The 20,914-nt window shown below is 36.3% G+C and overlaps 2 protein-coding genes across 2 annotated transcripts; one reads left to right on the top strand and one right to left on the bottom strand.

Annotated features, from left to right (window-relative positions):
* The first annotated feature begins 1,613 nt into the window (after window positions 1-1,613).
* On the top strand, window positions 1,614-15,164 carry LOC104900702 (endoribonuclease Dicer homolog 1). Its single transcript, XM_010688228.4, has 20 exons — window positions 1,614-3,268; window positions 3,350-3,463; window positions 6,344-6,554; window positions 6,725-7,119; window positions 7,216-7,447; window positions 8,079-8,251; window positions 8,335-8,457; window positions 9,097-9,257; window positions 9,364-9,597; window positions 9,706-9,856; window positions 9,966-10,148; window positions 10,616-10,777; window positions 10,858-10,953; window positions 11,080-11,705; window positions 12,051-12,151; window positions 12,221-12,420; window positions 12,518-13,438; window positions 13,631-13,795; window positions 13,893-14,266; window positions 14,704-15,164. The coding sequence occupies exons 1-20, from the start codon at window positions 2,150-2,152 to the stop codon at window positions 14,879-14,881; spliced, it is 5,919 nt and encodes a 1,972-aa protein (XP_010686530.1). The 5' UTR covers window positions 1,614-2,149; the 3' UTR covers window positions 14,882-15,164.
* A 1,512-nt stretch (window positions 15,165-16,676) lies between these two features.
* Window positions 16,677-19,430, bottom strand: LOC104900786 (soluble inorganic pyrophosphatase 3). Its single transcript, XM_010688339.3, has 8 exons — window positions 19,287-19,430; window positions 19,060-19,088; window positions 18,485-18,550; window positions 18,215-18,322; window positions 17,703-17,768; window positions 17,490-17,610; window positions 17,194-17,275; window positions 16,677-16,911 (listed from the first exon to the last, which is right to left on the bottom strand). Exons 1-8 carry the CDS (start codon window positions 19,423-19,425, stop codon window positions 16,869-16,871), a joined length of 654 nt encoding a protein of 217 aa, XP_010686641.1. The 5' UTR covers window positions 19,426-19,430; the 3' UTR covers window positions 16,677-16,868.
* Between the last annotated feature and the right edge of the window lie 1,484 nt (window positions 19,431-20,914).

Here is a 20,914-nt window from a genome sequence, read left to right as displayed (position 1 = left end):
TTAGGCCGAAATAGTTTTAAAATGTGTTTCAGATGCAATTGATGCATGTCTAAAACTCAAAAAATGTTTGCCATCAAGTCAAGTCTGGATTGCATATTTTGCAGAAAAGTTTGCTCAAGCTTGATCGAAATCAAGCTTATGGAAATTTTTGTGTGTTCTTCACTGTTAGAACATAATATGATGGATCCATTTTTTTCATTAATAAGAGATGTAAAAAAAAGAAAATTTCTAGTAGACATTTGTGAGTGATAGATGGTAACTAACAATAAATTAAGAAGGATAATATGGAGAACTTTGCTAGTTTGGGGATGTGTTAAGGGAGTTTTGAGCAACGGTATTTATGTTGGTAGTTTTTTTGACTATGAAAGTAGTTGTCTGTAGTTATTAGTGGTTAATGTTTAGTTATTAGTTGTCGAAGTAGCGGTATAAAATATTATTGTTTGGTATAAGAAGTTGTTAAAGTATTCATTTACAAATAACTAGGCCAAAAAATAAAACAATAAATTTTATACACCACTAAAAACTACTCCAAAAGTTACAAATTGTAGCTTTTGACAAAATATTTTTGAAATACTACTTCTACTAGTAAGATACACATATCACTACCTAATCAAACACTCCTATTTTTCTTAATTAGTGTTTTGACTCAATCACAAAACTAAAAGTTACTCAAAATCTTACACTGAAGTGCGAACAGACTCTAAACCATTTTCAATTTCTAAACATAATGTACTTTCCTGTTTTGGAGATCCACTTCCTTTTGCACATTTTTTTTTTTAATAAGAGCAAACAAGATCATATTTTTCATATACAGTTTCAAATTTCTTATTTTCATAGTGCCAATTTCATCTCCTATTTGCTCATACACGATTTAATAAGTACAGTCAAGTATAACAAAAATAAGCACGAATACAATAAAATTTTATAGCTCTTTCTCCTTAAACAAAAGTAAACATTAATTTTGAGGGAGAGGTGGTAGCTCAGTGGAGTACCACCCCGAATTCCAAGGCATTGTCAGGGTTTGAATTCTCATCACAATAATATGTTGGGACATTTACTTCTAAGATGTTTAGCCTTTTACCCAGCCTCTGAACTGGTGTGCCCGGCAGATTAGTAGCCTAACAGGGTTGGTCTCGGACCAATCATCTTTCCTAATAAAAAAAAATAAACACTAATTTTGTTTTATGGTTAATTTTATTTATATTATTAATTGAACAAACTTGTTTTTTTTTTGTAGTCAATGAAAAAAAAAAAAAAACGTACACTAATTATTTATATATTCCAAAATAATATAATTTCATTATTGGTCTATTTTTAGGGCCTGTTCTCTTCGGCATAAAACAGCTGAACTGAACTGAATTAAACTGAATTGAACTAAACTGATCTGAACTGATCTGAATTGAACTGAAATGAATAGTGATATCTGAGAGTAAAAGTATTGTCAAGAGCTGAACTGAACTGAAGTGGTCTGAACTGAACTGAACTGAATTGAACTGAACTGAACTGAATTGAACTGAACTCAACTGAACTGAAAATAAGTTGGGGAGAACAGGCCCTTAACCTAGTTGAAGTGAACTAAAAGAGTAAACCGTAACACTTACGATTCCTGAATCCTGATTCTATACAAAACCGCCTTTCTTCTTCTCCGGTCCATCTCTTTCTCTCTCTCTCTCCTCTCCCACAGAGTAGAAAAACAGAGAGAGAACCCCCAAAAAAAACCCCAAAACCCTAAAAAAATTCCAGATTAAGAAATCGAAACTAATTATTTATCTCTCTATTACGATCGAATTCCCCTTTTTTGAGAATTAAAAGCAGAATCGCGTTGATAGACCGTGGAATCTTTGAATCACACAATTTGCTTTATGCTCTCTTACTTTCTCACTCTAACTTTCTCTCTCTAACATTCTCTATCTTCTCTATCTATCTTTCACTGAGCTTCTGCAATTTGCGTGCTTCGTACGGTCTATCAAGGCTTTCTCTGTTCTACATTCTCCTTCTAAATCCATAAATTAATTCTGAATTTGTTCAATTTTTTTTGCTTAATTTATTGTAGCATTGATTATAATTGCTGTTATTGTTGTTGCTGTTGTTGTTGTTGTTGAATTTGTTGCTGTTGAATTTGTTGCTGTGCTGTTAAATTAAGTGTGAAATGGAGGGAGGAAATAAGGGTTCTGTTGATGCGAGGCCAAATTACTGGCTTGATGCTTGTGAGGAGGAAGATGATATCATCCCTTGTGAATTTATTGGCGATTTCAGCGAATACGGGGGCGGTAATCCGACTGATATAGTTGGCATTGATCAGAGTTTCTTTGGTGGGATTGATCATATTCTTGATAGTATTAAGAATGGTGATGGTTTGCCTGGCGATGCTAATGGTAATGATAATGATGGTATGGAAATTACTCCCTCTAAAGTAATGCAAGTTGATAATGTTGTTGTGAATTGTGATGTTGAGGTTCAAAGTTCAGTTGTAAATGATGACAAAATGGAGGATGTTGTTGGTAAAGGTGGTGGTGATGGGAATGTATGTGGGAATGGTGGGGATGGGAGCAATGGTTTGCTTCATCATGTTAGAGAGAATAATGTGGACTCGAAATTGTCGAGTACTAGAGAGGGTCATAAGAGTGGTAGAGACCGGGATAATGAGGAGAGAAGCGGTAAAAGGGCTCGTCTAAGTCATGATTTTAGAGACGAGAGGGGATATTTGAGTCGTGGGAAGAGTTGTACGAGGGATTGGGATAGTAATGGAAGGAAGAGGTATCGAGAATCTGAGGATAATGGCTGGAGGGAGAGGGAAAGGGGCAGGGATAGGGATAGGGAGATGGACTCGAGTGGTAGGAGAAGGGAGTGCTATAATGGGAGGAGAGAGGGTCGGGATAGGGAATGGAGAGATAGAGAAGCAAAGGGTTATTGGGAGAGGGAAAAGCCGGGTTCCAAGGAAATTGTGTATCGTAATGGCTCATATGAAGCTGCTCGAAGTAGAGACTCAAACAAGGTGGAGTGTGAGAAGAACCAAGACAACAATGCGAGGGTGGAGAAGGATGAGGGAAGTAAGAAGGAGAAGAATTTGGAGGAGAGAGCACGCCATTATCAGTTGGAGGTACTCGAGCAGGCAAAACAGAAAAATACTATTGCTTTCCTTGAGACTGGAGCAGGAAAGACACTGATTGCTGTTTTACTTATTAAAAGCATCCGTGATAGATTGCTACAGCAAAATATGAAAGTGCTTGCTGTTTTTCTGGTGCCTAAGGTTCCGCTAGTTTATCAGGTAAAATGTAATTGGTTTATAATATGTTGATCACTATAATGGTGAATTTAGAGATTAATTGTGTTTTTATGGAATTTATAGCAAGCAGAAGTTATACGTGAGCAAACTGGTTACAGTGTTGGCCATTACTGTGGTGAGATGGGTCAAGATTTCTGGGACACCCGAAGATGGCAACGTGAGTTTGAAACTAAGCAGGTATCTCCACATTGTTCTCCTTTATAATGGAGGTTAAATGGTAGTAGATTATATTCTTCTATGTTGTACAAGTTGGCAGTTGCAGTTGTACGCTCGTGTCTTATGCACTGATGTCAACTATGCTAAGAGAGTTTTGTGAGAATCAAACATTTTATGGTGTATAATCTTAAACCATTGGTGACCTAATATTTTATGCCAGCAATATCTGATTTTTGATTGGGAGTTTCTGTGGCACCTGGTTTTTTGTCTATTTATTTGTTCTCCCTGTGGCAGAGTGCAGTTTTTGTGGGTTAACAATATTGGCTTGCACACAATTACAAATCCATTTCTTGTGGAATTCAAAACTTGTAGCTGACACATGTTTCATGTAATTTATTCTTTGTCCGTGTCCACACGTGGTTATATTTTCTCTTTATTTGACATTTTTTGACCAACTGCTTTCTGGTGGAGTAATTTTGGAGTACAATTTTTAAACAACCAACATTTGCTATGATATATTTATTCATGCGTGCAAACACAAAAATACACTAGGTAACAGACTAACAGTTATTGGAAGAGATAAGAGGAAGAAGATTATGGAAGGGAGAAGAGGAGGAGATTGAAAAGGCTGTAAAAGAAAAAAAAAACTGTGAAATGTGTGTAATAATTATTCATGGGAGTTGTGCCATTAAATTACGTTTTTTTAAAATTATAGTTGATAATGTTGATTTTAGAAGTCACTGACTTCCACATAAAGTATTTCCTTAATAAAGTAGTTAGTTTGTTTGCATTTTTTTCTGGGTGCCCCCTCTGCCCTTATTGAATAGAGATATATTTGTGTTTTTACAAAAATAAGCATGCCGTTTAAGGCGCTTTAGCCTCTAGGTGAAGTCTGTAAGGACAGAGGAGAGTCTATTAGACATAAGTTTGGTCTAACTCTGCCTGTATGCAAATGGACTAAAGTTTTTAGTTTTCACTTAAGCTTACCTCAACCATCTCTTTGGTAGAAATGTGACATTAAAACTTAAGCAGGTGTAATTATATAGAGACAGTAAATTAGACTTATATGGGAAGTGAGACAAATGAAGAAAAGGTCCCAGGATTAAGTTTGTGTTCTCTTTACCTTATAATTACAGAACTTATCTGACTTTGTTGGAATTTATTATTAATTGAAACTTATTGGAATTCACTGAACTTTATCCGAACCTATTCTTCCTTAACTTTTTCAATGTGAAGAGAGGGCACCCTAAGTTGGATTCTGTTTCTGTACCTGCATATATGCTTGTACGCTGAAACCCCTTGGATTCCAATACTTCTGGTCTTTGCTCCAAGCCTTATCCTTTGTCTCCTTTGTTCTGATGTTTGCCTTTCATTTGGATGGGTGCTCATGCATATTAGCTATTGAGACATCATCCATGTCAAAAGCAATGATGGAAAAGAGCCTTTATATATCATGTATCTGATCCATATGAGAAATGGTCATCTCTACAAAATCCTATTTCTGATAGGATTTGTGTTGTCGTTTCTACAAAATCCTAGTTCTTTTAGGATTTGTGTTGTCATTTCTACAAAATCCCAGTTCTGTTAGGATTTGTGTTGTTATTTACTACAAATCCTAGTTCTATTAGGATTTGTGTTGTTTTCCTAATTTTAGTAGGAATGAGACTCTTTAAATCCTAATTCTAGTAGGATTAGAACTCCTAGTTCTGTTAGGAGTCTAAAAGTTTTAGTTTGTTTGTAATTTTAGTTGAGTTAGAAATCCAAATCCTAGTTGGATTAGGATTCCTAATTGGAGTAGGATTATAGTAGCATTATGAGTTTAATGATAATAGGAGAATAAGCATAGTACCTGTGTAGGCTGCCTGCCGCCCAAGTTGGAGCTTGTTCCACTTGGTTAGAACTTAGTTATTTCATTGTTATCTTGTTAGTTTCCTAGCTCTAGTATGTTTAGGATTTATCATTACACGCCTATATAAGGCTTTGTTTTCATTAATAAAAATCACTTTTGAGTATGAAGAATTGAAGTGTTAAGCGTTTGTGCTTTGCATCAAATTGAGTGTTCAAAATACACAAGTTATTGTGTGATCTGGGAGCCTAGACTTATAAGAGACCCTCTTAAACCTAGATTTAGGAGTATTATCCCTTTATTTTCACTGCTGTTCGTCCATAAACTTATAAAACACAAGAAGAGTTTGAAACCGCCAACAAAAATCACATCAGTATCAGAAGTTGTCATGGAATTTGTGCTAACTTTTCTTGTATGTACTACTTACCTTTTCTGAGGAAGTGCATTTGTAGTCTATGCCTGTTATGAATGATTGAATTCTTCTGCTTGAGTGATTCTGTAGGCTGCCTGCCGCCCAAGTTGGAGCTTGTTCCACTTGGTTAGAACTTAGTTATTTCATTGTTATCTTGTTAGTTTCCTAACTCTAGTATGTTTAGGATTTATCATTACACGCCTATATAAGGCTATGTTTTCATTAATAAAAATCACTTTTGAGTATAAAGAATTGAAGTTTTAAGCGTTTGTGCTTTGCATGAAACTGAGTGTTCAAAATACACAAGTTATTGTGTGATCTGGGAGCGTAGACTTATAACAGACCCTCTTAAACCTAGATTTAGGAGTACTATCCCTTTATTTTCACTGTTGTTCGTCCATAAAATTATCAAACACAAGAAGAGTTTGAAACCGCCAACAAAAACTACATCAGTATCAGAAGTTGTCATGGAATTTGTGCTAGCTTTTCTAGTATGTACTACTTACCTTTTCCGGGGAAGTGCATTTGTAGTTTATGCCTGTTATGAATGATTGAATTCTTCTGCTTGAGTGATTCTGTGTATTTTTGTTTGCTACATTTAGGTTGCTCTCCATGATAAGCTTTGGAATTTTCCTTTCTGCAGGTTTTAGTCATGACCGCTCAGATCTTGTTGAACATTCTAAGGCATAGCATAATAAAAATGGAATGTATACATCTCCTTATTCTTGATGAGTGTCACCATGCGGTCAAGAAACATCCATATTCGCTAGTGATGTCTGAATTTTATCACACAACTCCGAAGGAGAAAAGACCTGCTGTTTTTGGCATGACTGCTTCCCCAGTTAACTTGAAGGGTGAATAGCTAACAATTTCTTTTTTATGTAGTAAAAATGGAATGTATAAATCTCCTTACGGAATGTCGTGTCTAAGTTCCATGTACAATGACAACTATGTTTACTTTGACAAATGTTGATGGGATGTCTTTAATATTTCGTTTTGCTCTTTGTTTTTTCTGGTGATGCAGGTGTTTCCAGCCAAGTGGATTGTGCAATTAAAATACGTAATCTCGAGACTAAGTTGGATTCCGTAGTTTGTACAATAAAAGACCGAAGAGAGCTGGAGAAACATGTTCCAATGCCATCAGAAATTGTTGTGGAATATGACAAAGCTGCGTCCTTGTTGTATCTACATGAACAAATCAAACAAATGGAATTAGCAGTTGAAGAAGCTGCACGAGCAAGTTCAAGAAAAAGCAAATGGCAGTTTATGGGAGCTAGAGATGCAGGAGCCAAGGAAGAGCTACGCCAAGTCTATGGTGTCTCAGAAAGAACTGAGAGTGATGGTGCTGCTAATTTGATTCAAAAATTAAGGGCTGTTAACTATGCACTTAGTGAACTGGGACAGTGGTGTGCTTACAAGGTTATTGATATGCAATCTGCAAACATCTGTTGTCGGTGTTCTATTTTTGATTCTCTATGCAACTAATCACCCATGGATTGTTTGTGCTGCCTGCAGGTTGCACACAATTTTTTGGTAGCCTTGCAAAATGATGAGAGGGCAAACTACCAGCTTGATGTCAAGTTTCAAGAATCCTATTTGAGCAAAGTCGTTGCACTTTTACAGTGTCAGCTATCAGAGGGAGCGGCTTCGAACAAGGATCCCGGTAGTGCAGAAGAAGATAGTGGCCTTGGTCAAGATAATGGCAGTATTGATGAGATCGAGGAGGGTGAGCTTCCGGATTGTCATGGTAAGTATTATGGTCAATGTGTCCTAGTAATCTGGTCAAGATGCCAGTGACGGAGACAGAGTGACCTACTAAGTACTAGCAATGGGCAACAATTTCCCATTATCGTATCCCATACACTTGTTTTCATCTCTGTTTGGGGAGGCAATATGGCTTTTCTGGCTCTATTAAGTTTCTGTTATCTTTGTATATGTGATAAATTGCTGTGGTGGCTAGAAAATGTTTGTGATAAATGTTTATATTGGGTTAAGTTAGAGAATTCTTCCTTGTGAAAGTGTCTTCTATATCAATTTATTTGCTATTTTTCTAATTTCGGATATCTTGATATAATCCAAATTTAGACTTTTGTGCAATAACAAGTGATCAAGATTTAGATAACCTTACAGTAAACAGTGTCGAATTTATTTCTATAATTGATATAACATAAATATACACTGGTGTCTTGGTATGGTACAAAATTAATGTCTGAACTGATGTGTGTAATCTGTATATCCAGCTTCTTTTCATGGTAATCAGTTATGAGTTCTGATATCAGGCACTAGAGCAATGTTAAAACAGAAATTTCCATGACTCTTAGGGAACTGTGGAATATACCCTCCTGGCATTGATCTTTATGCAATTGTCTTGTTTACAGTTGTCTCGGGTGGAGAGCATGTTGATATCGTCATTGGAGCTGCTGTGGCTGATGGGAAGGTCACACCCAAGGTGCAGTCGCTGATAAAAGTATTGATGAAGTATCAGCACACGGATGACTTTCGTGCAATCATCTTTGTTGAGAGAGTTGTGGCTGCCTTGGTTCTACCTAAGGTTCATCTTTTCGTAAATGTCCCTTTCAGTTATGAATATTCTCTCTTCTCGTCTATAATGTTTATGGCTTGTGCAATACGCAGGTTTTTGCTGAGCTTCCATCTCTAGGTTTTATCAAGTGTGCAAGTTTGATTGGACATAATAATAGTCAGGAAATGCGAACATCACAAATGCAGGATGCAATTGCTAAATTCCGAGATGGTCGTGTATGTTTCTACCTTGCTTAGACCTGAGAATTTGTCTTTGACGTGATTAAGAAATCTCTTCCAACACACTTTGCCTCTGTCACCGAGCCGGTAGGGGGGGGGGGAATTAGGGGTTTCAGGTGGGTTTATCTGGTAATATTGGTCTAAGCATTCACTTCTAATAGTTCTATACCATTCAGGGAAGTTTTCAGTGTTCTTTTTTTTATATATAGTTTTTTAGATAGATTTCAAAACTATGTTAAGGGTCTTGTTAGACGTGGTTCTATTCTTCTATAACTATGATCTGATTTAACTGGTTTTCGGCTTAAGGTCTGTTTTTATTGTAAATGTCTTCTAAAGTATTTTGCCTCTGATATCCAGCTCTAATGCTTAGTGCAAGGAGACATTGATTCATGATATAATTGAATATTATATTTGTCAAGCTTGCAAATTTAAGTGTTTTATAGTTGCACATGTAATAGTAAGACTAGAATAATGATCAAATGGTTGTTTCTAACAGGGAAGTCAGATTGGAATGAGAACTTGAAAATTTTGTTTTAGTATACGTTGGACCTTTTCTCCATTATAGAAATTCGTGGATTCTTTTTTCGTATATATATTTAAAATGACCTCACTTTTATCCCGTGGAATTTTCTCCAGGTGACTTTGCTAGTTGCCACTAGTGTTGCTGAGGAAGGCCTGGATATTCGGCAATGTAATGTGGTGATTCGCTTTGACCTTGCAAAAACTGTTTTGGCCTACATCCAATCCAGGGGTCGTGCAAGAAAGCCAGGGTCAGATTATATCTTGATGGTTGAGAGGTATCTACGCCCTTTTCATGTTTCTTTTTACTATTTTCTAGAGAGTAGATGTATACAGAAAGGTCAAAGGAAAAGAGATACTTAAATTCCGTTCTACTCTGATCAGGGGAAATTTGTCACATGAAACGTTCCTAAAAAATGCGAGGAATAGTGAAGAAACTTTACGGAAAGAAGCAATTGAGAGGACTGATATAAGTCATCTTAAGGGTAATTCAAGATTACTTTCAGCAGATACTGTTCCTGGCTCTGTGTACCAGGTAGCTTCAACTGGTGCTACTGTGAGCTTGAATTCTGCTGTAGGCCTTGTCCATTTTTACTGTTCGCAGCTGCCCAGTGATAGGTGCAGATTTCCTCCTCTGACTTGTGGTGCTTTCGGTCTCCTTTTATTATGATCATTTTCTGATGTTGAATTGAAAATCATAATATGTTGACATCATCTTCGATCCAGATATTCAATCCTCCGTCCAGAATTTATCATGGAGCGGCATGAGAAGCCAGGTGGATCCACAGAATATTCTTGTAGGCTTCAACTCCCTTGTAATGCTCCTTTTGAAAAGCTTGAGGGCCCAGTTTGCAGTTCAATGCGTCTTGCACAACAGGTTAGTGGTACTTAGGTGCTCTCGAAAGTATATGTATCACTGACTGTATTCTGCCGTCATGCTGAACGCATCTATTGTTTATTTGTTTGTCTATGGACTTCGTGTGCAGGCTGTTTGTTTGGCTGCTTGCAAGAAGCTCCACGAGATGGGGGCGTTTACTGACATGCTCTTGCCTGACAAGGGAAGTGGTGAAGATGGAGAAAAGGTTGAGCCAAATGATGAAGGTGATCCAATTCCAGGAACTGCCAGACACAGAGAATTCTATCCTGAAGGCATAGCCTCGATCCTTCGGGTTAGTACTTCCAGCGTAACTCATATGCGGTTGTATTTTTGTTTTGAAGTCATATTCGTTTGATCAACAGTGTCTTGTTTAGCCTTGTGCTGTTCTCTTTAGAATGCACCATTTGGTAATTCCTTCATATCTATTTCATATATGCTATCACACGATGAAATGGTTACATGGTAGTGTAAAAACTCCATGGCAGCTAAGACATGTTCTGTCAGAGTCCCCCGCAAAGTAATTTGACAAACTGAAGTGGAGCAGAAACTATAATTTACTTCAGTCCATATGGTTGTTTGCATTTTATCATTTTAGGGTTTTATCCTCTTAGAACGATGCTGCATGGTTTTCTTTGCTGCCTTTACTATAGTTATATGCCCAATTTGTTTGATTATATGCCTTCTTTCTTTGTTGCATGTAACTCTTGCTGTTTGGTTTGGAATTTGTACACGATGTAATTGTTGTTTCTGGCTGTGCAGGGGGAATGGATCTTGTCTGGTAGAGATGTTTGTGATGACTCAAAATATGTTCACCTTCATATGTATGTTGTGAAATGGGAACATGTAGGATTCTCAAAGGATCCATTCTTAACCCAAGTGTCAGATTTTTCGGTAGTTTTTGGCAGTGAGCTGGATGCAGAGGTACTTCCTTGAAGTTCTTTTTTCATTGGTGCATAAATTGTAGTTTGAGTTGCATTAGATAACGTATCTTCGGAAATCAGGTGTTATCGATGTCGATGGATCTCTTTATCGCTCGAACCATGAAGATTAAGACATCTCTTGTTTTTAGGGGTATAATAGATGTCTCAGAAAGCCAGGTGTGTTTCATGTGTTTTTGGATCTATAAGTCATAGTGTTTCTTCTGCCTTCATGTAAATTAAACTTATGGTCAAAGCTTGAAGTTAGTGGTGCTTTGAGTAATTTTCATTTGTGGTCATGTGTAGCTAGCATCCCTGAAGAGTTTCCACGTGAGGATGATGAGCATCATACTGGATGTGGATGTTGAACCCTCAACAACTCCGTGGGATCCTGCAAAGGCTTATCTATTTGTCCCTATGGTTGGCGATAAATCAGTAGATCCTTTAAAGGAAATTGACTGGGAACTGATTAAGAGAATTACAATGGCAGATGTGTGGAACAATCCCTTACAAAGAGCTCGGCCAGATGTTTACTTGGGAACAAATGAGCGGAGTCTGGGTGGGGATAGAAGAGAGTATGGGTTTGGGAAATTGCGTTATGGGATGGCTTTTGGTCAAAAAGCTCATCCTACTTATGGTATCAGAGGAGCAGTTGCACAGTATGATGTTGTGAAGGCTTCTGGATTGGTTCCTGACCGAGACTGCGGTTCACATGTTGACATCGAACTCCCTAAAGGAAAATTGATGTTGGCAGATATCTACATTAGTGCAGAAGACTTGGTGGGAAAAATTGTGACTGCTGCTCACTCTGGAAAGAGGTTTTATGTAGATTCTGTACGTTATGATATGACTGCAGATAACTCATTCCCAAGGAAAGAAGGGTATCTTGGTCCGCTGGAGTATAGTTCATATGCAGACTATTACAAGCAGAAGTATGGTCCATACTAACATCTTCGTCTTCCAAACCCCTTTTTGACCAAGAACTTCTATTACATATAAGCTCTTTATCTTTTGGTCTTCCTATTTTAACGTCATTATTCTAATCATTGTCTGTTATTCTAATGGAGAGCTGTGATTGAATGCCACAATGTACCTGGAGCTGTGCTCGGAGAAGCAGAATTCCTTACCCAATTTATGAAGGAATACTTGACTACTCTCAGATGTTGGAGCTATATGTGACAGTAGTTTGTATTCCTTCTAATAAATTGGATAAGCTTTTGCTTCGTCCAGCACAACAGGGTGCATTTGGTGCTCTGTGTTTTCATCTCTGTCAATAGGTATGGAGTTGAATTGGTCTATAAGAAACAGCCATTGCTTAGAGGTCGTGGTGTTTCATATTGCAAGAATCTCCTTTCCCCGAGATTTGAACATTCTGAAGGTATGTTGATTTCTCTGTACTCCTCTATTTTATCCATATGTCTGGACTAACTGGTTTACTTTGGTGTAGAATATGAGGGTGAGTCTGAGGAGATCCTTGACAAAACTTACTATGTGTTTCTACCTGCTGAATTATGTTTTGTACACCCGCTTCCTGGAGAGCTGGTTCGAGGGGCCCAAAGACTGCCGTCAATAATGAGACGGGTTGAAAGCATGTTACTTGCAATCGAACTTAAGAATATAATCAACTATCCTGTCCCTGCTTCTAAGGTCATTTCTTTCTCAGGCTTCTTTCACTCTTTTCCTTTATGATTCACCCAAAATTGATTATTATGTGTATCCATTTAACCAGTTTGCAAATTTACAGATTCTGGAAGCTTTGACTGCAGCCTCTTGTCAAGAGACATTTTGCTATGAAAGAGCCGAGCTCCTGGGAGATGCTTATTTGAAATGGGTTGTGAGTAGATTTCTTTTTCTGAAATATCCCCAAAAACACGAGGGTCAGCTCACACGAATGAGACAGAAAATGGTAAGCAATATGGTCTTATACCACCATGCACTGGAAAAGGGGCTTCAGTCATATATCCAGGCGGACCGGTTTGCACCCTCCAGGTGGGCTGCGCCTGGTGTTCTTCCAGTTTTTGATGAGGACGTCAAAGAAGAGGAATCATCTTTATTTGATCTTGCAAAAGCTAATGGAAAAATTGGTCCTGAAAGAGACGTCAAGAATTATGATGATGATGATGATGAGATGGAAGATGGTGAAGTTGAAAGTGATTCAAGTTCTTACAGGGTCCTCTCTAGCAAGACATTGGCAGATGTTGTTGAAGCACTCATAGGAATTCATTATGTTGAAGGTGGAAAGCTTGCTGCCAACCACTTTATGAAATGGATTGGAATCGATATAGAGTTCAATCCTGAAGATATTGATCGTCCAAAGAGGCCAAGTAATGTTCCAGAAGGTGTTCTTAGAAGTGTGGATTTTGATACACTAGAAGGTGCTTTAAACATCAAATTCAGAGATAGGACCTTTTTGATTGAAGCAATCACTCATGCTTCGCGTCCCTCTTCTGGAGTTGCCTGCTACCAGCGGCTAGAGTTTGTGGGTGATGCTGTCTTGGATCATCTTATAACTAGGCATCTGTTCTTCAGGTATACAGATCTCCCCCCTGGCCGTTTGACAGATTTGCGTGCTGCAGCTGTTAACAATGAAAATTTTGCACGGGTTGCTGTTAAACATAGGCTTCATGTCCATTTACGACATGGATCTACTGCCTTGGAGAAGCAGGTTTTCATTTTCAAATTTCTGTTTGCAACTTTATACCCCATCGTTTTCTATTTCACATTTGGATCTCTATAATTAGATGTTTAGCCTTTCTCTTTTCTTCCGCCTTACTGATTTAATATTATTAAGGCTTTTTGGTCTTTCTCAATCCTCACCCTTTTCCTTTTCTGGGTCATCTTTGGCCTTCTGTTTCAGATACGGGATTTCGTAAAGGAAGCTCAAAATGAGTTGTTAAAACCTGGATTTAATTCCTTTGGATTAGGAGATTGCAAGGCCCCAAAAGTTCTTGGTGATATTGTTGAATCTATTGCAGGTGCCATTTTTCTTGATAGTGGACATGATACTGCAGTTGTTTGGAGAGTAAGTTCAATTTATAAACATATTTCATGATCATTTAACTCACTTTGGGGTGTTTAAAGACTTGAAGTTTTTAATTTTCATTTTGTACAATCCTCAGGTTTTTGAGCCTTTATTGCAACCAATGGTTACTCCTGAAACACTTCCAATGCATCCCGTAAGAGAGCTACAAGAACGATGTCAGCAGCAGGCTGAAGGTTTGGAATACAAGGCTACTCGAGATGCGAATGTGGCGACTGTTGAAGTTTATGTTGATGGAGTCCAGATTGGGGTGGCTCAAAATCCTCAGAAAAAGATGGCACAAAAGTTGGCTGCTCGGAATGCCCTTCTTGCTTTGAAGGAAAAAGAGACTGCTGAAGCCTTGGATAAAACCGAGGAGGGCGAGAAAAAGAAAAGGAACAGTGGACAAACATTCACTAGGCAGACATTAAATGATATTTGCTTGCGCAGGAATTGGCCCATGCCACTCTACAGGTAAACTTCAGTCCCTCCTTCCTCTCCCAGACCCATAGAAACAAAAAAGAGATAGAAAAGTTGGACCGAGAGTCCTAACTACGCCCCCACTTCTTTTTATGGTCTTTAATCTTAAGTCCCAACTATTGATTGAACTTTGGGGTCGTCTTCCTGAAGCAGTCTTGCATAACTTCAAACCTGTTCAACAGGTAATAAAAATGCAGTGATAACCATAGGAGGAAAGAAAGGAGAGAGAGAATCAAATTTCTCTAAGATAGAATATAATTGCTTTACATGCTCAACTGGTTATAAGTCTATATTACTGCTTGAGGAAGATACTCCCAATATTGAGACTACTCTGAGTTAAATAATCAATAGTTAGGGATGTTGGTGTCAATATTTCCAAAAGAATCATAAAATTGAGAACTAAGGGATAGTATAATCCTTGGCACATGTAGGTGTGTGAGTGAAGGTGGTCCTGCACATGCCAAGAGGTTTACATTTGCAGTTCGGGTGAATACCAGTGATAAAGGTTGGACGGACGAATGCATCGGAGAGCCTATGCCAAGTGTTAAGAAAGCCAAAGATTCTGCTGCCACACTGCTGTTAGAACTCCTGAACAAATGGTATTCATGATTTTTGATGCATATTGCACTAAAGAAAGCATAGTATTGGAGCTAATAATTACCTTGATTAGGCGTCAATTACCTTAGGTAAACGAATTGTTACTATTTTGTAATGCATCAAACCTCGATGTAACCTATTGTCAAAGTTAATTTAGTTCACAGAAAATGAATAGGTTATGGTTTCATTTTTATGAATGAATCCAAATTGGATCAACCTCACCTCTAATATTCTTTCGGGTATTTGGGATATATGTATATATATATACACACATTTTCGTAGTTTCACATTTTCACTCAGATGGTTATCATCTTCATTATGCTTTAGAAAAACTGTACTAATTGTTTCACTCCATTTATATCTGAAGATATATATATTACAAGATCTATCCAAATCATATTCAATCTCAATTTAGATTGCTGCAAGACTCGAAGAATTTGGAATAAACATTGGAAATTTGCAATGTCCTGCCGGAAAGAGATCGAAATGGTTGGTTATAAATGGGTTATAATTTTAGCTGTTTTGTAGTATAATTTTTGGCCTACTAGTTTAGTCAATTAGGAAAGCAATCACCTTCCTAAAACTATGTTTTGTATTCGCTGCATTGGCTGTAGTTACTTAAGCCTTTTGGAAGACCCAGTATGTTCAAATAATATGTTTTTTCACGTGTAACTTTTTATTCATGCCCTTCAATGTCCATTATATGTGTTGATTTCATGTAAGCAAGTAGGAATTACGTTATACTTCCTCCGTTTAAAAATAGTTGCACCATTTCTAACTTTCTCGCATGTCGATGTATAATTTCAACCATTAATATCTTTAATTTTCAATAAGTAAAAATTATAAAAAGTTTATACTAAAAAAAATTTACATCGAGACATATCTAACAAGGTCTCATATGACCATGTTTTTCCTAAAATATGAATTGCTAAAGACAATCTAAGTGTAAGATGTGAATAATGCACAAAATAAAAATGGTGCAACTATTTCTATATAGAGGAAGAACTACCTCTGTTTTTATTTAGTTGCAACAATTTCTACTTTTAGGTGTTTTTTATTAGTTGCAACATTTCCCTTTTTAGGAAAGCTTTTGGGATAATTTGACTATATTACCCTTACTTTACCTACTCTCCCCAGTCCCCATTTAATTACAGTACTAGTAGCATGGGCAAGTGGGTGAATTATACCCTCTTTTCTCATTTCTTAAAGTTTGTGCAAAAAGGTGAATATTGCAATTAAATAAAAATAGAGGTAGTATAAGATAAGTCTAACGTTAACAGAAGGTCAAATGTCTGATTTGTTTTTGCATCAATTAGACATACAAACACGTATATACATGACAATGGCCATTGCTACAAGCCTACAACACGCTCGTTATTGGTCTATAGTCTATACTATGAACAATATCTTGAGAAACAAATGAATCATAATCCCAAAACTATTAATTGATATGCATTTCACATCATATTTGAGTTGTCCTGAAATCAAATAAATTTTGGTCATTTTTATATGTGGACTCCTTAGTTGAGTCCGCTCATATGCCATTTTTCTTTTCAAAACATCCCCATATTTAGTTTAGAAAATACCTATGATTTCCTTATACTCGGCAAAAAAAATTAGAAAGCATTATATATTACATGGATGATTGGAAAAATCATCTCCTGCAGCCTGCCCTTATGGCAAATAGCATGGATGAAGCAAGCATAACACGAGAACGAAAATCTAGCTCTCACCAAATTAGTATAGTTTTAATAAGTTCTGCTTCCAAATCCTAAATACTTATCCTCAAAAATAATGGGACGATAAAGATACACAAAATATATATATATAGAAAGAACTCGTAGACTCTGATATCTGACGTCTGATTTCTGGAAGTCGACAAGCAGAGGAGTATCTAAGCATTCTTCTAACATTTTGGGAGGAAGAAACTATCAGCTCCTTCGCCTTTTAACCCAACATCTACACTATTTGCTGAACTTTGTAGAAGAACTTGTATGATCTACCGCTTCAGAGTGTGCATAATGTATTCAGCATACAGATCCCTGCTTGCAGCCAATACAAAAGCTCGTGAGCGAGGTGAAATAAAGGAGGAAAAGAAGAGAGAAAGAGCTGATCACTTTGGCCCAGGCCACTCGCAGTGTGTGCCATAATTTGGGCATGTTACCCCATTAGACCGCGTTCATCTTTGAGCAATCTGGCCAACCTGATTTTACTGGACTGATGATGTATTTTCAGCCTGAGATGTGGCCTGGCTTGTCCCATGATCAGCTAACCAGAAATGTAAACTTTTAGCAAACAATCTAGTAGGGTGTGTTAGTGCTTACATTGAGTGCTGGATAGCCTCATAGGCCGCCTCCTTAGGAAGAAAGTCGTTGACAGCAACTTCTTTGTTCTCATTCTTCTTGTCTATATTGCAACATATAGTTGAGAAAACATAGCAAAGAAATCTTAGATAAGAAACAGTTTGTCTCCTGTTAGACCATCTAACATAAGTATTAGGTCACACTAATTACTCTTTGTTTTGAAATCTGGTAACTTCAACATATTTTGCTTTAATTATAATGTTTGTGTTAGACCATCTGACAATGAAAAAAAATCGTTGGCCAGTTCAAAAGGATACAGTCCTCAAAGAAACGGCGAATTTCTGCAAGTCTATGGGGAGGGAGTTCCTTGATGTCTGAGTAAAATTTGTACTCAGGATCATCAGCACAAACTGCTATAATTTTATCATCTGCCTCACCCTGCAGCATTAAGGTAATGTTAATTAACACTACTAGAATTTAGTCAGAATTAGCTGAGGCATTTCTGAGTTTATTTGAGTTCATATTAGTACCTGATCAATCATTGGCATTAACCCAATGGCCTTTATTCTCAGAAAACAAGCAGGAAGAACTGGTTCCTGTTCATAATCAAAATCCATAGCTGATAAATGCTGGCAAAATTTTACCAATGCAAACATGATTCTTCTTATGTATGCATAAAAAAACATTGGCGAAATTTCATCAAAACATGTTCTAAGTGTTATGCTTTAACATGCTAAAAGGTAATGCACTCATGGTTATTTACTTATAAGAAGTTTTGTTGATTATTGATGGCAAATGGGACGTTTAGTTCGAGTTATTCATATTCAGTTTTATTTTCGTGTCGTGTCATGTAATATTCGGTTATAAATCTTCAATTAGTTTACCATGAAAAAAAACTAATCAATATTAGTCCATAGTCACGTAACCTTTTTGGGTCAGGTCGAGTCATGTAATTTCGGAGGTATAGACTAGGTAATGTTGGTATATAGGAATTAGGACAATGCATGAACAATTAAAGCCTATACCAAGCAGATCGAACTACCTGCATGAGGACCAAGACATCGAGGGGATCATTGTCATCGCATAATGTGCGAGGGATAAAACCGTAGTTGTGAGGGTAAACCACTGATGAATATAGGATACGATCAACCTGTTAAAGTTTGAGAAAGTAACAAATTTAAGGAGTTCATAAATCATAAAGGTGTAGTGAAAAGTGAAAAGTCCACATTATGATACGTCATCGGTAATTAGTTTAATCCATTTACTTTTATATTAAATCTAGACCGTCATTTTTTGTTTAAACTATTACTACCTTTATCATTCCTGTCTTCTTGTCAAGTTCATATTTGACCTTACTTCCTTTTGTGATCTCAATAACCTGTGTACAAATAAACCCTTCATATAAGAGAAAACAGCATAAATGTGCTTAACAATCAATTCACTTTACGATGGTATCACTTAAAATACAAAAGCAACAATTTGTTGGTAGAATATTTTTGTCCAGACCCGAAAGAAATAGGATCAGCGTAGAGCTCATTCATCATACACCCGGATATATCTTGAGTATGGTACACCTAAAACTAATTTTTGCTTATTTCCTTATTTGGAACTCTCCTTTTGTAATACATTTTGCTCATTTACCAAAATGAGCAAAAATATAGTCTTGGATGTACCATACTCACATTATACCCAGATGTATGATAAAAAATTTGGATCAACGGGTTTAAAATCAAAATGGTCTACAGAATATCCTGGTGAGCCAAAATTCTGCCAAAACAAGGGCTGATATGGGTCATGCCATACTTTTGAAAAATGAACAGATGTCTATATGACTATTTTTTGCATCTTAACCATTTAATAAAAGTGACCTATTTTATTAAAACTTACACAATTGACAATGTTTGGTGCTTCAGGTCCTGCAATCAGAAAATTTGCATCATTCAATTAGTTTTCCTTTTACATATACCTCCTCCATTCTTAAATGAGTGAAACGCTTATCTCTTTTATCAATTTATGTGAAAGTTTTTTGAGAAACGTATTTCACTTATTTCAGAACGGAGCAACCACATTTCTCTAACTCTAGCTATTATTTGCACATGCAAAGAAAAATTTACCAACATCAAGATCATGCCATGGATGTGCTGCGACAGATCTCCTAGACAAGGATGAAAGGATTCGCTCGTTCAATTTGGCAGGTCGCCTTGGTGATTGTGTCACCATCTCTTCATTTTCATTTGGTGCTTCTTCACTCATCTCTAATAAACAACAATAACAACCTTGTTAAAGTTTTTCATTATATTTCTATAATTTGTGGATTAAGTAAATTTTTAGTGTGATTATTCTATTTTATTTTTGAATCTAATTACATCAAAAACTATGTGTCCTTAGACTTAAAAGATATTATGAATAGATTTTCAAGATTATTATAAGAGTCGGGATTTATAATCTTTAATATGCTATTTAAAATTGGTGTATTTGGCTTATATCAATACTTGGTGTCTGGTGTGAGCTCATTGCAACACGTTAATGTGGCCGAGATTTAGTTTCCACTAAAATAAAATGTACCTAGCTTAAGAATAAACATTATGACTTAAATCGTCGTAAGGAAAACTTGATCAATGATCATATACTAACATGAAAAAGAACTTGCATAATGTTAAAACATAAAGAAAAAAAATGATTACCTGCAAACTTAGAAAATTCAAATGGAGAAAATGTTAGGATGATTAATATTTTGATGTTAAAAATGAGATTTTATGTAGAGAGAAAAAGAGATAAGCAAGGAAAACAATGGTGATTAATTAATGGTTAAAGAAAGCTTAATAGAGTAGTTGAATCAAATGTGGAATCACACGAGAAATTATAGGCCATAGAAATAAGGTAACACCTCTCATCTTGTTAATAAATATGACTATGTCAAAATCTTTGGAGTATGCTAAGTTTGTTGATGCGTGCAATTTTTTCTGAATGCTTTGCAATTTTAGTCATATGTTTAGTGGGTTTCTACTTTCCACCCATGCACTATTGCACTGCATTAAATTTTCTTCTTCCTTTCTCTTTTCAATTTTAATAATTTTACTAGTTTTTAGGTTCGGCTTGAACGATTCAGGGCGGTATGTCTCGAGTAATTATATTTTTCATTTATTAATATTTTAGTTTAAAATAATGACACCAAACATCGTTTGGTTTGTTAGTTAAGACTTTAGTTTACAAGCTTGGAGTCATGAAAATTTCTTTTTAGATACATATTATTTTTCTTATTAGTAGAAAATATATGTTCATCGAATGGGCTCGTTCGGTATCACCGTGGTTTTCAGTTTTTGGGTTTTTATGTATTTAAAAGTCATATGATATGTGTCATATAATGGATTAAAAATTGGTCAAACTTATTAGAAACATGATAATTTTGAAAACTGACAACTAAAAAGTCAAAACCACTTTTTTTAATTTCTTGTTTTTTGTCTTTAATTTTCAGAAAAACTTAAAACTAAAAACAAAAAACGATAACGAACCGGCCCTAAAATAGTGTAGTAACTATGCCTACATCCAAAAAGGTAGAATAAGAAGAAAAAGGGACAAAAGACTCTACAATAAACCAAAATACTTCAAAATAATCAACTTTTGCTCTGTTTTCTTAAATCCTGTATAAAGTTTAAATCTTTGAAATTTAGATGCTATTTTTAATGCCGATGACTACTGAATTTTGGGCTACTTAGGGGTCATTCCTTGATACAATGATCTA

This window comes from Beta vulgaris, chromosome 1, assembly GCF_026745355.1.
Source record: "Beta vulgaris subsp. vulgaris cultivar EL10 chromosome 1, EL10.2, whole genome shotgun sequence".
Classification (NCBI taxonomy): Eukaryota; Viridiplantae; Streptophyta; class Magnoliopsida; order Caryophyllales; family Amaranthaceae; genus Beta; species Beta vulgaris.
The sequence above is the reverse complement of the archived record's forward strand: the minus strand, read 5'-3'. Positions and strand labels throughout refer to the sequence as shown.

Coding starts and splice junctions, on each gene's coding strand:
- LOC104900702 (XM_010688228.4), top strand. CDS start 2,150: ATGGAGGGAGGAAATAAGGGTTCTGTTGATGCGAGGCCAAATTACTGG. Junction 9,598..9,705: donor TCGCAGCTGCCCAGTGATAG/GTGCAGATTTCC, acceptor TCTTCGATCCAG/ATATTCAATCCTCCGTCCAG. Junction 12,152..12,220: donor GAGATTTGAACATTCTGAAG/GTATGTTGATTT, acceptor ACTTTGGTGTAG/AATATGAGGGTGAGTCTGAG.
- LOC104900786 (XM_010688339.3), bottom strand. CDS start 19,425: ATGAGTGAAGAAGCACCAAATGAAAATGAAGAGATGGTGACACAATCA. Junction 17,611..17,702: donor TAATGCCAATGATTGATCAG/GTACTAATATGA, acceptor TTAATGCTGCAG/GGTGAGGCAGATGATAAAAT. Junction 17,276..17,489: donor TCGCCGTTTCTTTGAGGACT/GTATCCTTTTGA, acceptor GTTGCAATATAG/ACAAGAAGAATGAGAACAAA.